Genomic DNA, 16725 nt, shown 5'->3' with positions numbered 1-16725 from the left:
CAAAATTTGTGGGTGGCACCAAGTGGGCAGGATTGCATGGAAGATAGGATTAGAATTCAAAATGACCTTGATAACGTGGAGAACTGGTCAGAAATACAAAATGGGGAATAATTCGCTAAATGATAGTACTGTAGAAAAAGATCTGGGGGTTACAGTGGATCACAACTTGAATGTGAGCCAACAATGTGATGCTGTGCCAAAAATGAGAAACCTCAAGCTTCAGTGTATTAATAGGAGAGTCATATCAAAAACATGGGAAGTTATTGTTCTTCTCTACTCAGCAACAGTGAAGCCTCAACTGGAGCTGTGTCTAGTTTTTAATCAGAATGTCATGTGAGGTGGAAGTCTAAGTATATTAAAACAGCACTATTATCTGTATCCACCAAAGGTAATAGCATTGGTGTAACATACTTAGACTTCTGTCATTCATAGAGCTTGCTAATAACTGATTTTTAAGTTTGCTGGCAATTCTAAAATTAAAAAAAAATTGCTCAATGCAAAACTGAAATCTTTAGCAAATAGAAAAATATTGTTTTGTTTTTTTAAGCAGTTTTTAACTTTTTAAAAAATACCACTAAAGGACATTCTAAAACAAAAAGTCATTTTGAATCAAAAATTCGAAACATTTCTTTTAAGAAATGTAAAAACAAAACACTGACTTTTTCATATTTTTTTTTTGTTTTTTTGACCCAATTTGTCAAAATTGGCTCAAACTTGGGGCACATTTCAGTGTCACCAAATAGTGTTTTTTGTTGAAAATAGTTTCAGCTAAAAAATTATGCCCAGTTCTAGTCATTTACACTTCTACAACAGGAATGTAAAATGAGTATAAAATGCTATGATGTGGTAGCATTTTGCTCCCACTAAGTGCAAGACAGCAGAGAATTAGGTTAACTGATTTCAGTACAATTATAGCAGGAATGTAATTGGCCCATTTTTCCTAGGAATGTTTTTAATCACAGTAGCTGAAAAGGCAACACCATTGTTTTTTTGTGTTCTCCCATCAGTCTGTGTCCACTCGCTGCCTCCTGTTTTATATTTAGTCTGTAAGCTCTTTGGGACAGAGACTGTCTTTTTGTTCTGTGTTAGCACAATGTGGTCCTGGCTCAGGACCTTGGCTCCCAGGAGCCATGGCAAATAATAAAAAATAATAAATAAAAAAATTATCTTGATAACAGTTTGGTGAAAGGAAAAGCAGCTCTCTCTCAGAATTAGCTCAGAAGAGTCACCTTGGAAAACCCTAAAAGTGTTGGCTTTTTACCTCTGCGTAAGATATAAATCTTTGCTTCATGTAAAGTTATCAAGTTTAAAATTTACGAGCAGTCAGATTAAAAATAGAAGTCAGGTTAAAGTGAATACTTCAGAAATGTGTTGGATCAAAACATATTGCTCTGACTTCTGAGGAACCTTACTTCCAAGTTCAATCAGTTCAATGAGAAAGCAGAAGCTCAGGAGCCAGTCCAAATCATGTGGCAATAATGCATTCCTACCATCTGGGAGCCCTGGATTTGGTAACAGGCTCAAGTTTGAAGGCTCACTGCACTGCAGAGGGAATTTGCATACCTTCTTCAGCAGCAGAGGTTCAAACTAGATCTTGTTACGAAAGCTCATTTTTTTCCAGCTCAATAGGGAGCAGATTGCAAAGCCAGGTATACCATACAACATACCTGTGACTACTACGGTGTTGTATGGATAAGCAATACATAAGGGCTAAAAAAAGAGAGAGGTACATTTCCAAACTTAATTCACTAGTATTCAAGAGTTAATCTCAGACACAAAACATCTGTTAGGCATTGTGTGTGTTATGATAGCGTCTTATGGTAAAAATAACAAGGAAAGCAATGTTCAAGTCAGGGTTTGCCATGTACTTTTGGTTGAGAAATACAAGTATTTATAATTATATTAATTTGATACATTTTCTAATAATGAAATAGGACAGCTGGATAACAGGAATCATGCCTTTGGAAAAGAACAACACAACATATTTTAGTGTCTCAGGGTACGTCTACACTACGGGATTATTCTAATTTTACATAAACCATTTTTGTAAAACAGATTGTATAAAGTCGAGTGCACGCGGCCACACTAAGCACATTAATTCGGTGGTGTGCGTCCATGGTCCGAGGCTAGCGTCGATTTCCGGAGCGTTGCACTGTGGGTAGCTATTCTGTAGCTATCCCACAGTTCCCGCAGTCTCCCTCGCCCCTTGGAATTCTGGGTTGAATCCCAGTGCCTGATGGGGCAAAAATCATTGTCGTGGGTGGTTCTGGGTAAATGTCATCACTCATTCCTTCCTCCGGGAAAACAACGGCAGACAATCATTTCACGCCCTTTCTCCCTGGATTGCCCTAGCAGATGCCATAGCACAGCAACCATGGAGCCCATTCAGCTTTTATATTTTACTGTCACCGTATGTGTACTGGATGCTGCTAACAGAGGCGTTGATGCAGCGCTACACAGCAGCATTCGTTTGCTTTTGCATGATTATCAGTCGTTCTGTACCGTCTGCTGTCATTGTAAATTGGCAGTAAGATGACGGTTATCTGTCGTTCTGTACTGTCTGCTGCTATCATGGGTGCCCCTGGCTGAGGTCGGCCGGGGACGCAAAGGCAAAACTGGGAATGACTCCCCGAGTCAATCCCTCCTTCATGGCTTCTAAAAATAGAGTCAGTCCTGCCTAAAATGTGGGGCAAGTGTACTAGAGAACCAGTGTATCCGAGAGCACAGCTGCTCTGTGTCAGATCCCGCAGAAATGATGAGCTACATGCCATTCACAGGGGGTGCCCCTGCAACAACTCCACCTGTTGCTTCCCTCCTCCCCCAACCTTCCTGGGCTACCATGGCAGTGTCCCCTCCATTTGTGTCCTGAAGTTATAAAGAATGCAGGAATAAGAAACAGCGACTTGTTAGTGAGATAAAATGAGAGGGAGGCAGCCTCCCAGTGCTATGACAGTCCAGGCAGGACAGTAAGCGGTGCAGGGGAGAGGAGCCCAGCATCCCGCTGCTATGATAGTCCAGGCAGTACAGAATCTTTTCTTTACACAAGAAAGGGAGGGGGCTGATGGAGCTCAGCCCCCAGTTGCTATGACGAGGACGGTTACCAGCTGTTCTGTACCATCTACTAGGAATGACTAGGAATCATTTCTATTTTTACTCAGGCGTCCCCGGCCAGCCTCACCTGAGGACAGCCAGGAGTACTCACAGGATGATGGTGATGATGGATAGCAGTCATATTGTACCGTCTGCCACCAGGGAGGGGAGAGGAGTGGATACTGCTCTTCACTGCTGCAGCATCATGTCTAACACCAGCATTCAGTAGACATAGGGTGACATTGAAAAAAAGTCAAGAAACGATTTCTTTTCCTTTTCTTTCACAGGAGGGAGTGAGTAAATTGACGAGCTATACCCTGAACCACGCTGGACAATGTGTTTGAACCTACAGGCACTGGGAGCTCAGCCAAGAATGCAAATAGTTTTTGGAGACTGCTGTGGACTGTGGGATAGCTGGAGTCCTCAGTACCCCCTCCCTCCCTCCATGAGCGTCCCTTTGATTCTTTGGCTTTCCGTTACGCTTGTCACGCAGCACTGTGTAGCCTGGAGATTTTTTTCAAACACTTTGGCATTTCGTCTTCTGTAACGGAGCTCTGATAGAACAGATTTGTCTCCCCATACAGCGATCAGATCCAGTATTTCCTGTACGGTCCATGCTGGAGCTCTTTCTGGATTTGGGACTGCATCGTCACCCGTGCTGATCAGAGCTCCACGCTGGGCAAACAGGAAATTTAATTCAAAAGTTTGCGGGGCTTTTCCTATTTACCTGGCCACTGCATCCAAGTTCAGATTGCTGTCCAGAGCGGTCACAGTGGTGCACTGTGGGATACCGCCCGGAGGCCAATACCGTAGATTTGCGCCCACAGTAACCCTAATCTAATATGGTAATACCGATTTTAGAGCTACTCCTCTCATTGGGGAGGAGTACAGAAACCGATTTAAAGAGCCCTTTATATCGATATAAAGGGCCTCGTAGTGTGAATGGGTGTGGCGTTAAATCAGTTTAATGCTGCTAAAATCGGTTTAAATGCGTAGTGTAGACCAGGCCTCAGAACAGAGAACGCTATGGAAGAATACAGCTTTCATGTTTAAATATTCTTTCCTGCTGCAGTGAGAATTCCAGACAACTTTAGTGTCACTGATATGCTAGCAAAGGGAAAAGTCACACAAAAGAATAAGCATTGATACAAGAGTGAAATACAACAAAAGTCAGCCTTTCCTGACAACTTTCCAAAGCACCAAAAGTGGTTGACAAAGGAGGAATGCCTGGGTTATCTACAGCAAGCAGGCAAATTCGAATTTCATTTTCTTTTTTCCCCACGATTCACAGAAGTAGATAACTCAGTTTAAAAGAGTAACACTGTTAGAGTCAGATTTTAATCTCTGAGGGCATGCATTGTGATAAAACATTTCCCTGAACAATGCTGCAAGTAAGTGACAAGTCTGATTTTCCATATCAAATACTCTAGGTGTTCCTCTTTTTAAGATGTGAACCTTTGACCCACTAGAAACAACTTGAAAAGCTGTAACAACCTTAGTTATACTTCCATAAAATATAACATTTCCCAGCTTCAAAAAGAAAAAGGATTAAAGGAATATGCTTTAATTCAGTATTAGCTGTTCATATGAAGTATTTATACAAAGTTGCTTTCAGGATGCAATTTTTAGCCTTTGTATGAAACTCAGGGTCAAGTTTCAGAGCCTAAGTTTTGAAAACAGTCTACATTTTCAACATTAAATAGCTGCCAAAAAAAAAAAAAGTCTCCTTGAAAACTGGACAGATTATGCCAGCTTCAAAATGACACTAGTGAAGATAAAAAAAAGATAATATTTTAATTTAGTATCCTTCAAATAAAAAGTGGAACTAGCACTGGTCACTGGCAACAGATGGAGAGTTCTGGAAACTGAATTCCTCTATTTACCCAGAGAAAAGATAGGAGCACAGACAGCAGTAGAACAAACTTCTCAGCATTGCACTGAAATGTGCTTCAACCCTGACTTGGAGGAACAGATTTTAGGGATAAGAGGGTAGCTCAGTTTCCATCAGCCCATAAAAGCCTTAGCTTCTCTGCCAAGACTGCTGATAAGTATGACAATTGACAGCAATTGTGGCTGTGGCTTTTGTGATGTGGACAGTTTTCCACTGGGAATTGGACTGAGGTCACCAAATTCGTTATGCTTGCTTCTTATAATCTAACAAAGGTTGTGCCAGCAGTGAAATGCAGACATGCTGTACTGTCTTGGTGGGGAACATAGATTTGGTCTCGAGTTCAATCCAGTCTCCCACGCGGATAGAACTCTGCACTCTAAAGAATAACTGTGCTCAGTACCGGTGCAGGAGAGACAACGTTGGGTCATGCTTGAACAACTGTTCCCTCAGTGGAGGACACCAAGGTGCTCCAGAAGAAGCTGTGTCTGGAAACAGAGTGGTAACTATGCCACAGGGACTTTTGAAGCCTATTGGGAGTGTAAAGCAAGGACAACTCTGTGTGTGTGTGTGCGCGCGCACGCACGGGTGCACACAGTTGTATATTCTGCAGGTTCCATAAAAATAACCAAAATGAAAATAAATCCCAAACCATGAACAGTTAGCCAGTGCTTTCTTACCTTTAAAAAATGCAACCTGATTCCCCCTTGGATTCATAGTGAGTAAATCTAATGTAATTTAGACCAGCTCAAACTTTGCAACTGCAAGCTCAGTTCGTTTCCTAAAGGCTGACACAATTTGGGCTGAATTTCCCACAGATGATCATGTATCTGCAGACACTTCTATTCGGATTAGAGGCACCAATCCAAGCTTAATAGGAGGCCCAGGCATTTGAACTTTCACATTTAAATCATGCTCGGATTAATACCTGTGATTTGACTCTAACAAGAGCAGATACAGACAGTCTTTGGAGTGGGAAGGATTGGTCAGGCACTGACTGGGTTAATCACCAACAGTTTTCAGGCTGTGTAGTTTTACCACCAAAACTCCTTCTAAAAAGAGCCCTTAAACAGCTAAGAGCAATTACCAATGATTAATGAAGGGCAGCACACAACTCTCATAATAAATCACAAATCATAACAACCAAAATGCGTCATAGGAGAGTTAGGTTTGCAGCTATTTGTAGGGAAAGGTAAATAAATTGCTTTACAATTGCTTTCTGTGTGTTACCATGCCAGTCTCCTTTCCACAATGCATGTTTTCATTTCCCCTCACTTCTTAGTCACAATCAATATGCCCTACTCAGAGAGATTTTATTTTATTTCAAATTGCACTCTTTGAGCACTACTGCTGGCAAAATAAAATAATTTAAGAAACATAAAAAGACAATGACATCCTGACAAAACGTTTACTACACATTGCTTGTGCTGCAATAAAAAAACAGGAAAGTGGTCACTCTGTTTACCATAAAATGTAAGCTGCCCACGTGCCATGTTCTTTCCTCTCACGTTTTCAGCCACACACTCATATAGACCAGCATCTTCCTGCTGAAAGTTTGGGATTTCGAGAACTCCACTCGATTTTTGTCTCCTGGCTTTCCTGGGTATTTGTTTACCATCTGCTCTTCTCCAGCTAATAGTAGGAACTGGGCTGATAATAAGAATAAAGCAAAAGAGCCTCATAGTAAAAGCTACATCCTGTTACTGGGTTATTAATTCATATTTTAAAAAGTAGAACCAGTAGAAGTTCTGTTTCTCTCAAAGCAATAGTTCTGTTCATATACTAAGTATATTGTGCAATGAATCCAAACTGCAAGCAACAGACTCAGTCTCTAGATAAGCCACTCCCCACCTTCCTTTCTGACTTTGGAAATCAGGACTAGAACTTTGATGCATTAACTCTAAAAACACAGGTGTGTATCACTTGAGGTGAAGAGGCTGTTCAATTGCTGGTTACAATAATAGGTTCTTTATTCTCTCTGTGGGCCAGTCACTAGAGGGTGATGACACACACACATCCACCCATCTCGATATATTATGCATGTTGCTAAGTGAGAGCTGGTTACCCTCTTGAAAACATTACAACAAGCACTTCACAAGCTTAATTTTAATTCTTTGATTTGATCACCAAAAGCTCAATTGTGTGTTCCTGATACTTCTCTTGGAAAGTGAACACTGCTGTCATTTTGATTTTGTGCCTCCCTGGGACCAAGCTTAACTCCCACTGAAATTCAGAGGGAGCAGGTTTGGTCCCCATATTGGTATAATATTGGCCTGATTAAGATAATCATTTATCTGATCAGCTCCATCAGTTAAATATATGATGACTTCTCTCTCCACAGGGTGAATACTCTGCCCAGGAACTGGAGTAGTTTGGTCACTGATTGCATAATTTATTTTTTTATTGGTTTACCAGCTAGCCCATCATGCACATTGTTTGCACTGGCCTGCTGAGCAGGAGTCCATGAATAAGGGTCAACAACTCCTCTTTCCCATCTGCCCCATATATGAATTGTATATGTACTGAAAATGTATGTTAATTGCAACATGTGACACTTTTCAGAGCCTCTCAAGGAACCTTAGTAACAGAATATACCTAGATGCAACTTACCAAATAAATTTGTCTGTTTTCTTCTCTTTAGCAATCCACATTTTTATGGCTGGTTAATGTAAGACAAATCTCTTGCATGTAAAGGAAATCAGCAAATAGCTATACTACAAATAAAGCAAGTGATTTAAAAAAGCATACTCTAATATACAGTACTATTATATCCGTGTAAGCTAAAGTAATAATAATGAACCAAAACTTACTTTCCCAAGGCAAAGCATTCCAGTTTCACAGTTGTTCCTTTTGCAGATGGAACAGTTTCTGGGACCTGCACTTCTATTTTTGGCTCATATTCACCCATCACCCCTGTGAACACATCATAGATGCTAAAGTGTGGCTGAATTTTTGTAATACATTCTCAAGTGTTCCTGCATTATCACAGAGCTGTTCTATACATCATTACTTGCCCAATTAATCTGCTCATTTAAAACAGGGCCTGTCTCTAACAGCCGAGAACTGTGGGCTCTCTTCCCATTTACTGCCAGAGGAAAATCTGCATCACAGCTCCCCTCCATCTGTTTAAGATTAAATTTCTTCATGGTTCCATTACTTTTTTGTTTTTGAATATTTAGTTCTTTTGCAGGTATCTTGTAAAACAAGGAAAGAGATGATAAAGTAGGATCACCACCTTTTGAATAATGTAATGTGGAACAAACAGCCACTAGAAAAAGTTTTAAAAGCACTGGGGGCTAATTAGGGCTCCTATTAAGGATTTAGATGCTCAGAGATCATATACTGTACTTGTAATTTCTTGATCTTTAACTGCCTTATTAAATAATATATCATGGCAGGATTTTTAGGAAATTGTGTTTAAAAATTTGTGCACATAAAAAAGCCATTAAATTTATGATAAATAGCCACATTTCTACTGACTGCAGAGTCTTAAAACTGGTACATATAATTTCACTGATAGTGATTATAAACTAATTGATGGTTGTAGTTTAAATCTTAACTATTTCTCTCTGAGGGCCCACCATGCAGGACTGGTGTTCAAGAATGGGGGCAGTTCTGCAGTTTTGGGGATAGGGAATAGCACACCTGATGAAGAAAAATGACTGCTACCAATACATACTGATTCAGAATTTGGGCAGCATAGATTCCCACAGAGTTAATTGTGATGAGTAAACCAAATGTATTGAAGTAGTTCTGGTGGTCCTTTATTCTTATCTGCTGTATTGCCATGTGTGTCACTGCTTTATAAAAAGTACTGCATGGTACAGGTTTAATGAGAGCAAGAAGAAGCCAGAGAGGCTATTTGCTTTGCATTTTCACAGTGAGATTGTTTTATATCAAAAATGCCCAGGATAAGTGTGTATGTGGGCTAAGATATACATCAAATCCACTTTTACTTCTTGACCTATATATTACTTGTTCTGATACAAGAATAGGTTACATTACCTTCCTTCAATCCTTTTGCTTCAAATGAGCATTGTCTGTACATTATATAAAAAGCAGCTGCCACATAAAATCAGTCATCTGAACAAAGCATGTTTGTTAACAATATGAATATACAACGCTTACTAGCAAAACAACAAGACATATAAAAGTACCAGGGAGCTCACAAATGAATGTCACTATCCTAGGCATTTCAGTCTGAATTATTAGGCCCAATACTTTTCAGCCTTTGGAGATTATAATATGGATGGGTCTGTTAGCACTGTCCATTATTAAGGCTGCCTGACAGTTTCCAATATAAGACCCTGTTTTCAGTTGCTTAAAACTTGCCCAAACTTCAACTGTTTGGACTAAAATTTTCTATTCTTGGTGTCTGCCTCAGGATGATTTTTTTGTGTTTGTTGACAATATCAGCCAAAATGGATTGTCTGTTTCCAAAAACAAGGCTAGAGAAAAATACATGGGTTTTTTATGTTAATAAATTCTGATTACCTTCTGTTTGAACAGCTCTAGTGTCACCATGCTTTGGAGCAAAACTTGAAATTTGCAGGGGCATGGCCTTTGTATCAGGGATGTGCTGTTTGCTATCCCCATGAAAATCTGCCCAGATTTGGCCAACTTGAAAACCTTTGAAAAATCAGAATTCACACATGCTCCATTAAAGACTTAGATTTTAGCAGCTAAAACCTCTGAAGATTCTATCTGCATTGAGCATGCTGAAGCCTTTCACAGCATCTAGTGCTTCCCAGACCATGCATGAGCTATACCTACACAGTGTCCGAGCACCTACACCATCCAGCCCACAGCTACAGGGCCGAAGTTTGACTTTTCCTGTAATTGTAACTCTCAGCTGCTCTGGCCTGGGGCAGGGTTGAGGACTGGAACTGAGAGCAGGGAGGTGGTCTGTCCTACACTCTCTGTGACCCTGTGCTAATGTAACCCATGTGCCTAATAGGAGATATCCCTTTAAGAGACCTATCGGGGTGGTGGTGGTGGAGGAAAGGACTGAGTTGTGTCTGGGTCATTGTTGCTAGGCAAATGCCAGGGCCGGCTCCAGGAACCAGCCGACCAAGCATGCGCTTGGGGTGGCACCTTGGGGAGGGGCGGGGCGGGGCTCAGTTTTGTTTTGTTTTTGGTTCGGCTGGGTGGCGCTGGAGGGTTTTTTGATTGTTTGTTATTGTTTCAGTGGCGCGGCGTTCGGGGGGAACTTGGGTGGCATGGCGCTTGCGGGGGCAGGGGCTTGGGCGGCATGGCACAGCACAGCACTCAGAGGGGTGGGGGGCTTGGACGGTGCAGCACTTGGGGGGGCGGAGGCTTGGGCGGTGCGGCATAGCGCAGCGCTCAGAGTAGTGGGGGGCCTGGGCGGTGTGGCACAGCACAGCACTCGGAGGGGTGGGGGGCTTGGGCGGCATGGCACTCAGGGGGGCGGAGGCTTGGGCAGTGCGGCACAGCACAGCACTCGGAGGGGTGGAGGGCTTGGGCAGCATGGCACTCGAGGGGTGGAGGCTTGTGTGGCGCGACACAGTGCAGCGCTTGGAGGGGTGGGAGGCTTGGGCGGCATGGCATTCGGGGGGGTTGAGGGCTTGGGCGGCGTGGTGCTCGGGGGGTGGGGGGCTTGGACAGTGTGGCGCGGAGTTCGGGGGGGGGTGTACGGCGGGGCAGCACATTTTTTTTTGCTTGGGCAAAAAAGTTAGAGCCGGCCCTGGCAAATGCACAATTAGCACTCCACATCCAGAAGTTTCTGGAATAGGGTGTGGTAGTTTTGTGCATGCTCAAGAGGTTCCCTGTTGCTGGACTCAGACTCCAGGAGGGCAGGTCATAAAGACAGCTGCTTTGCAAAAGGCCACATGTGCACTCTGTGGGTAGTGAGAAGCTGAGCCACAGGAGCAGAAAGTAGGCTGAAGCATTTTGCAGAATGTTGGTTAACCCTCCAACAGGGAGCCCTGGCAGTATTCATTATAGAAAAAGGAAATTGAGAGGGAAAACTAATTTATTTTGTTTTAATTGTATACTTTGAATGTTTAATTTTAGCCAAACTCTTTTTTAGTTACCATATATACTCATTCATTAGCCCGTTCGTTTATAAGCCAACCCCCCAAAATGCGCAGGTAAAAACAGCAAAAACTGTATGCCCCTTTCATAAGCCGACCCTATATTTCAGGGGTTGGAAAACTTTGGCTCCTGGCTCGTCAGCATAAGCTGCTGGCGGGTTGGGACATTTTGTTTACTCGGAGCGTCTGCAGGCATGGAGCCCCTAGGCACCCTGTGGCCATGGATCGCCATTCCCAGCCAATGGGAGCTGCGGGAAGTGGTGCGCCAGTTCCCGCAGTTCCCATTGACTGGGAACGGTGAACCGCGGCCCCTAGGAGCTGAGGGGCTCCATACCTACAGATGCTGGAGCTAAACAAAATGACAATGTATTAGATATTCAATTAAATGGTTCCAAAGAGTTTAAAATCATCAAATTTTTGTGAGGACCCGTTTATAAGCTCTTTGCGGTGCCACTTTTTTACCAAAAATATTCAGCTTATGAACAAGTACACACGGTAAATGGTCTCAGCTAGTATGATTCACCAACTTTTCTTTTATACAAATGTGATACTGGGGAAAGAATCATTTATTCTGCTATTCTCGGTTTTGCATTTTTCTTGTAACAGGTTTTTTAAAAATCTGTGTATTTAATTGAGTGGTTGGTTAATTGGTTAGCTGACTAACTAACTGAGTGATTTCAGCAGAGGAGGAGGAAGAGCCTGAATGGATTTCAATTGAAGATTTATACGAGCAAGTAGAGGGAAGATGTTGCTTTTGACTCAGCAGACTGTATAGATTTGGTGACCTAAGATTCTGAGACACAGGTGAACTCGACCTATGCTTGTGGAACCTCTTGGTTTCATCACACTGTGCTTCTGTGGGGACTGGCCTGTTTATATTTAATTTATTTTCTTTATGTTTATATATAATTGTGAAGATAATGTACGTGGCTTATAAAGTAGCCATGTTCTGTTATAAAAATTAAGTTATTTATTATGTTTCTTTATAATAAGATGTTATAAATTTAGTACTTAAGCATAGAGTATATTCCTTTTGGATTTGATGGTGGGGAGGTTGACCCTGTGCAATCCTTGCTGAATGTCCTCCATGACTGAATTCTGAGTCTCCAGGTACTTCTCTATGGGAGTTGGGTTTTTTAGGTACTGGAGAAAGGCAATGAGCCCACCCAAAAGTTACACTGGCACCCCAGCAGCATGGAGGAAGAAACTATAGGATTCAAATGCAGAGGGGACAGAAGCTTGACCAAGGGTGAGGAAAAAATGCTTGGGACAAGGAATTTGGAGCCATTGGGACTGAAAGACGGAGGGAATCTGTGACGGGCTGGGGAAGGAGACTGGGCCTAGGAACTGGCGAGGAGAGGGAGGGAGGGGAGTCTCGGGCTGGCTGGGCAAGGAAACTGGGATTGGGAGCCGGTGATAGAAATAAGCAGGACTGGGAGCCAGTTGGCTTGGGGAGAAACACTGATATAGGACTAGGAGCTGGAGGGAGAAAGGGAGGCTGGGAATGGCTGGACAAGGTGACTGGGACTAAGATCCAGAGTAGTGTGGAATGCACTGCTACCTGGGGTCTCTGCTGTAATGTGTGCTGTAGCCCCATCCCAGACACACACTCCCATTCTCAGCTCCTGACACACACCCTACACCAGAGTTTGCAAGGGGATCCTCAGGAGACAGTCTTATGGCTGTCTTTTATAATGCCTGTGCCGCGGGAATCTTCCCTAGGCAGAACTGGGATTTTTAAGGCCCCTTTTATGCTACTAAGGCCCTTCAACCCAGCATAAAAGGAGCCAAAGTGGTGGAAAGGATCTCAACCTCAGGTTTTCTACAGGTGGAGAGAATTTCATCCCTAGTCTAGCCTATATTTTTGGGGGGAAAAAAGGAGGAGAGGCTTCCTATTCTACCTCACCATAGACAGGAATTCTGCTACATGGTTCCATGTTTAATAATATGTACTTTATAGTAGATCGATTAATAACTGTTTAGTATATTTTAAATAAAGTGGGAGAGGTACATTGTGAAATTTTCCCATGTAATTCTAATTGAAATTAGATGTAACTAGGACATTAATTGTTGATGAACTGGCCTCTTGGTCTGCTAATTTAATGATATAGTGGTCTAATGAGAATAATATGTCATATATTAAGATGTACTGGACATGTCGGCATAAATCCAAAAGACAAGCAAGACATATTTGCCAGTTTAAATACAATGTGGCTACTCTGTGGTTTCCATTTCATTCATTTGTGCTCTTTGTATTTCTGAAATGTACTGTGTTTTTTCTTTTGATGCATCGTAACATGTTAAGTCCAGATTTTATTGCATCACTAACTGTTGTATTAGAAACCAAGTTGGAAATGATTTTAGATGTTGCCCACAATGTTAGTGACAAGCTTAGTTTCAAAATACAAATGTAGCACATCTTAAATATACTAATTTTTGAGCTGGGGAAATCTGACTATATTTTGCTAAATGGACATTATAGCACCTTTCCTATTTAATGCAATGTTTTCCAGGGCTCTCCAGAAGTTCAATTAAAATTTCAAGTCCATAATAAACTCTAGAGTAAACTTCAAAGGAGTTGGAGTATGTCTGTGTGAATTACTTCAGGAAGGCAATTGGACCCTGTAAATATGATAGTGTGAGTGTGCAGAGGAACAGTTTGCTAAGATAAAGCCTTTGGCGATATGCTTCACAGTGAGTACAACTAGTACACATCATCACATTATGCTCCATTTCAAGAGCAGCAGCATATACAGGGCCCAATCTTACTTCCGCTAAAGTCAGTGGAAGCAAAGCGTGGTATGATTTGTGTAAAATATTGTTACTGAAGATCTTAAATAACATACAGGCTATGCTTATTCCTCATATGGAGTAGGTGCTAATAGAAGACTTGACAGCTTTTTGCTTTCATCTTTTTCTTTAATGCACTGGATAACCTATACTGGATTTAAGGGCCAAATTCTGCTATCCATTACTCCACTGACTTCCTAAAGCCTCATTTAAACACTGCAAGCAATCATGAAAATATGATTTATGTATCTCCTCAAAAACTTAATGTGATACAGATCAATTTGCGGTATAAAATTAGAAATCTTTACTTATTTTTCCCTTCTTGTACCACTCCTCTGACTATTGAAAATAGCATTAATTCTGCTGGGAACTATTGCCCAAGCTAATAGCTTCCAAAACAGCAAAGTACTTGTGTGATCATTTTTGAGCTGTATAAAATGAGCAAAACTGCAGCATACCCACTGAAATCTGTTTTCTTCCCTGTCCTTGGTCAAGTGTCTCCAAGTTTGTATTTTATTTTACAACCATTGCGTGCTATTGTGGCATCTTCCAGAGACAAAGTATCTTTCACAACTACAGCTTTAAAAAATACTGATTTCTATGACATAGAACTGCAAACTGAGTCTGTGCATTCTTCAGATCCTCAGTGGATCTTTAGAAAGTTGAGACTATTTATATCTTATTTATCTTTTATTTCTTAATATTTGCACAATGATTGCTTCACAAAAAAAAAAAAATCAAACCAGATATCTTACCATCATTCCTCAGTATCAAAGGAGTTGGGGGGCCCAGCACTTTATTATTTGTTACAGTGTTTGTCACCACGCATGTATAGTTGCCCACATCAGATGTTTCCACCTTTGCTATGTACAAATTCCCAGTCTCTTGAGAAACAAAGCGACGATTATCCTGGTGCACAAATGATGGGTATTCATTGAAGATCCATGCATAAGTCAGTTCTAGAAGTAAAAGTTATTATTAGTATTATTAACTTAATGCTTTTTAAAATTTAAAATATGGTTATATCCCAGGGCAGAACTGAAACTCTGAAAATGAATTTCTCCCTGTCTCTTGTACTTACAGTATGGGGACACTAACTCAGAATGAAATGAAAATGTCTTGTTTATACAATTATGAATATAATCTTCCATATGTGTACTGGTACAGTGCTATCTTTCTGAGTCTTCAGACAGACAGCTTATAGCTCCAATGCCTCTGTTGCCCCACAACTTTTCCAACCCAGAACAAAATGAAATTAATGAGAATTTCACTAATGATATTCTGAAACTGTCAAGAATCATGCCAATTTCACATGGCTTAGAAAAATGATGAGCTGTAGCACAGACAGGCACTGGAGCTATTTATGGCACAGATGACTCAAGAGCAGCCTTGCATGAACTAGGAGGGCTCTGTAAAGAAGCAGAAATGCAGATAGAGAGTAACTTATAGAATAGAGGGTTCTCAGAATCTCACTTCTTTTTCTGGACTATTCATTAATTTGGGGAAAAAATAGTAAGAAAACCTGTCACATTTGGGTATAGATAATGTTGGTCTTGTTTAGTGGACTTTTACATCCATTGCAATGCTGATTTTTGTGGGAATTCTTTGATTTATACCCAAAGGTTCAGTTTTTAAACAATTTCACCAAAAATGTCAGCTTTGTATAAAGCAATCTGATTTTTTTTAAACTAATTAATAACCAGGATATCCTGTACCTACAATAAAACAGGTATGTAGTCTTCAAAGTTTTCACATTAACACATTTAAAAAGAAGCTGGTTAAAACTGAATATATTTTCCTCCTACACTGACTATGTCCAGGCTTCTATTTTTCTCTTGCAAGTGTTGAAAACTTTAGACACAAAGTATAACAGGGAATAATGCAGCTGCTGCCATAGCATTTGGTCCCCATCTTGCAAAGTTATCATGCTGGCTGACTTCTATGCCCATGCAGAATTCCCAATTCAAGGCCCTACAAATGTCTTTCTGCATTGATCATTTAGTAGGATCAGGCCTTCCACCATTATTCAAATGAAATGAACCATTGTCTTTGGCAGGGAAACTTACTCTGTAGTTCACCTTTAAGAATTGTTGAGGACCAGTGGACAGTGGACCAGCTTTCACAAGCAAATATCTACATCTTCGCTTCCAAAACTGCGCATCAAAATTGTGGGTGACTATGTTTGTATGTGCACATAACTCATTTGGATCCACTTCCATTTCTTTGAATTTATCATCCACCATATCACAGAGAATGCAGACTTAATGGTTTGACAAGTCAGGAAGCTTTATTACACAGAAACAAAGTGTGGAACAATTGTTATGCCTTTGTCACCAAGAACATATCTGTAACAGGGTGTGCTGACTCAGGAGCTAACTCAGCACTCTGTCACTCAAATCTCCATCTGTTTATACTGAGTTCTGATTGAAAGACAGGCAGTTGACAGAAGAGGATAATTAACTGAATGGGGATACAGTTGAGTGGCTAAGTGAGTAGAAGCAGCCCCAACATCTGGGCCCATATAAGCAGACAGGAAGGAAGGGCAGCAGGAAGAGTTGGGAGCCTGAAGGAAGGCAGAAGTAGACAGGACTGACTGTTGCTAGTACTACTGTTCCCTTTGCTGGAAGCAAGTGGGGAAGCTGGCTATGAACTGAAAATATATGTGAACAACACTATATGCTGTGGCCTACTGGAAGAATACAATAAATAAAGGTGGTGGTGAAGGAGACCTGGAGAAGCTGTGGTCTGTGGCCTGAAAGGACTCACAGGGGACCACCCCAGGACAATCTCATTTTTCCTGAGTCACGAAGAATGCTCTTAACTTTATTTCTTCTTTCCTTTCAAGATAAATTAGGGTGAAATCTGCCTTACTCTGTTCTTGTGAACTGTATGGTTTTATACTTT

The 16725-nt window shown here is 41.2% G+C and overlaps 1 protein-coding gene across 3 annotated transcripts in view; it reads right to left on the bottom strand.

Moving 5' to 3' along the window:
- LOC127053147 (contactin-4) overlaps nucleotides 1-16725 on the bottom strand; it is a 369811-nt gene that overhangs the window by 135282 nt on the left and 217804 nt on the right. For all 3 annotated transcript variants that reach the window (XM_050957313.1, XM_050957314.1, XM_050957315.1), the window contains exons 6-8: nucleotides 14577-14780; nucleotides 7789-7891; nucleotides 6444-6628 (exon numbers count right to left, since the gene is read on the bottom strand). In XM_050957313.1, the coding sequence (XP_050813270.1) occupies nucleotides 6444-6628; nucleotides 7789-7891; nucleotides 14577-14780 (492 nt within the window). The remainder of the gene's footprint in view (nucleotides 1-6443; nucleotides 6629-7788; nucleotides 7892-14576; nucleotides 14781-16725) is intronic.

This window comes from Gopherus flavomarginatus, chromosome 6, assembly GCF_025201925.1.
Source record: "Gopherus flavomarginatus isolate rGopFla2 chromosome 6, rGopFla2.mat.asm, whole genome shotgun sequence".
NCBI classification, from domain to species: Eukaryota; Metazoa; Chordata; order Testudines; family Testudinidae; genus Gopherus; species Gopherus flavomarginatus.
The sequence above is the reverse complement of the archived record's forward strand: the minus strand, read 5'-3'. Positions and strand labels throughout refer to the sequence as shown.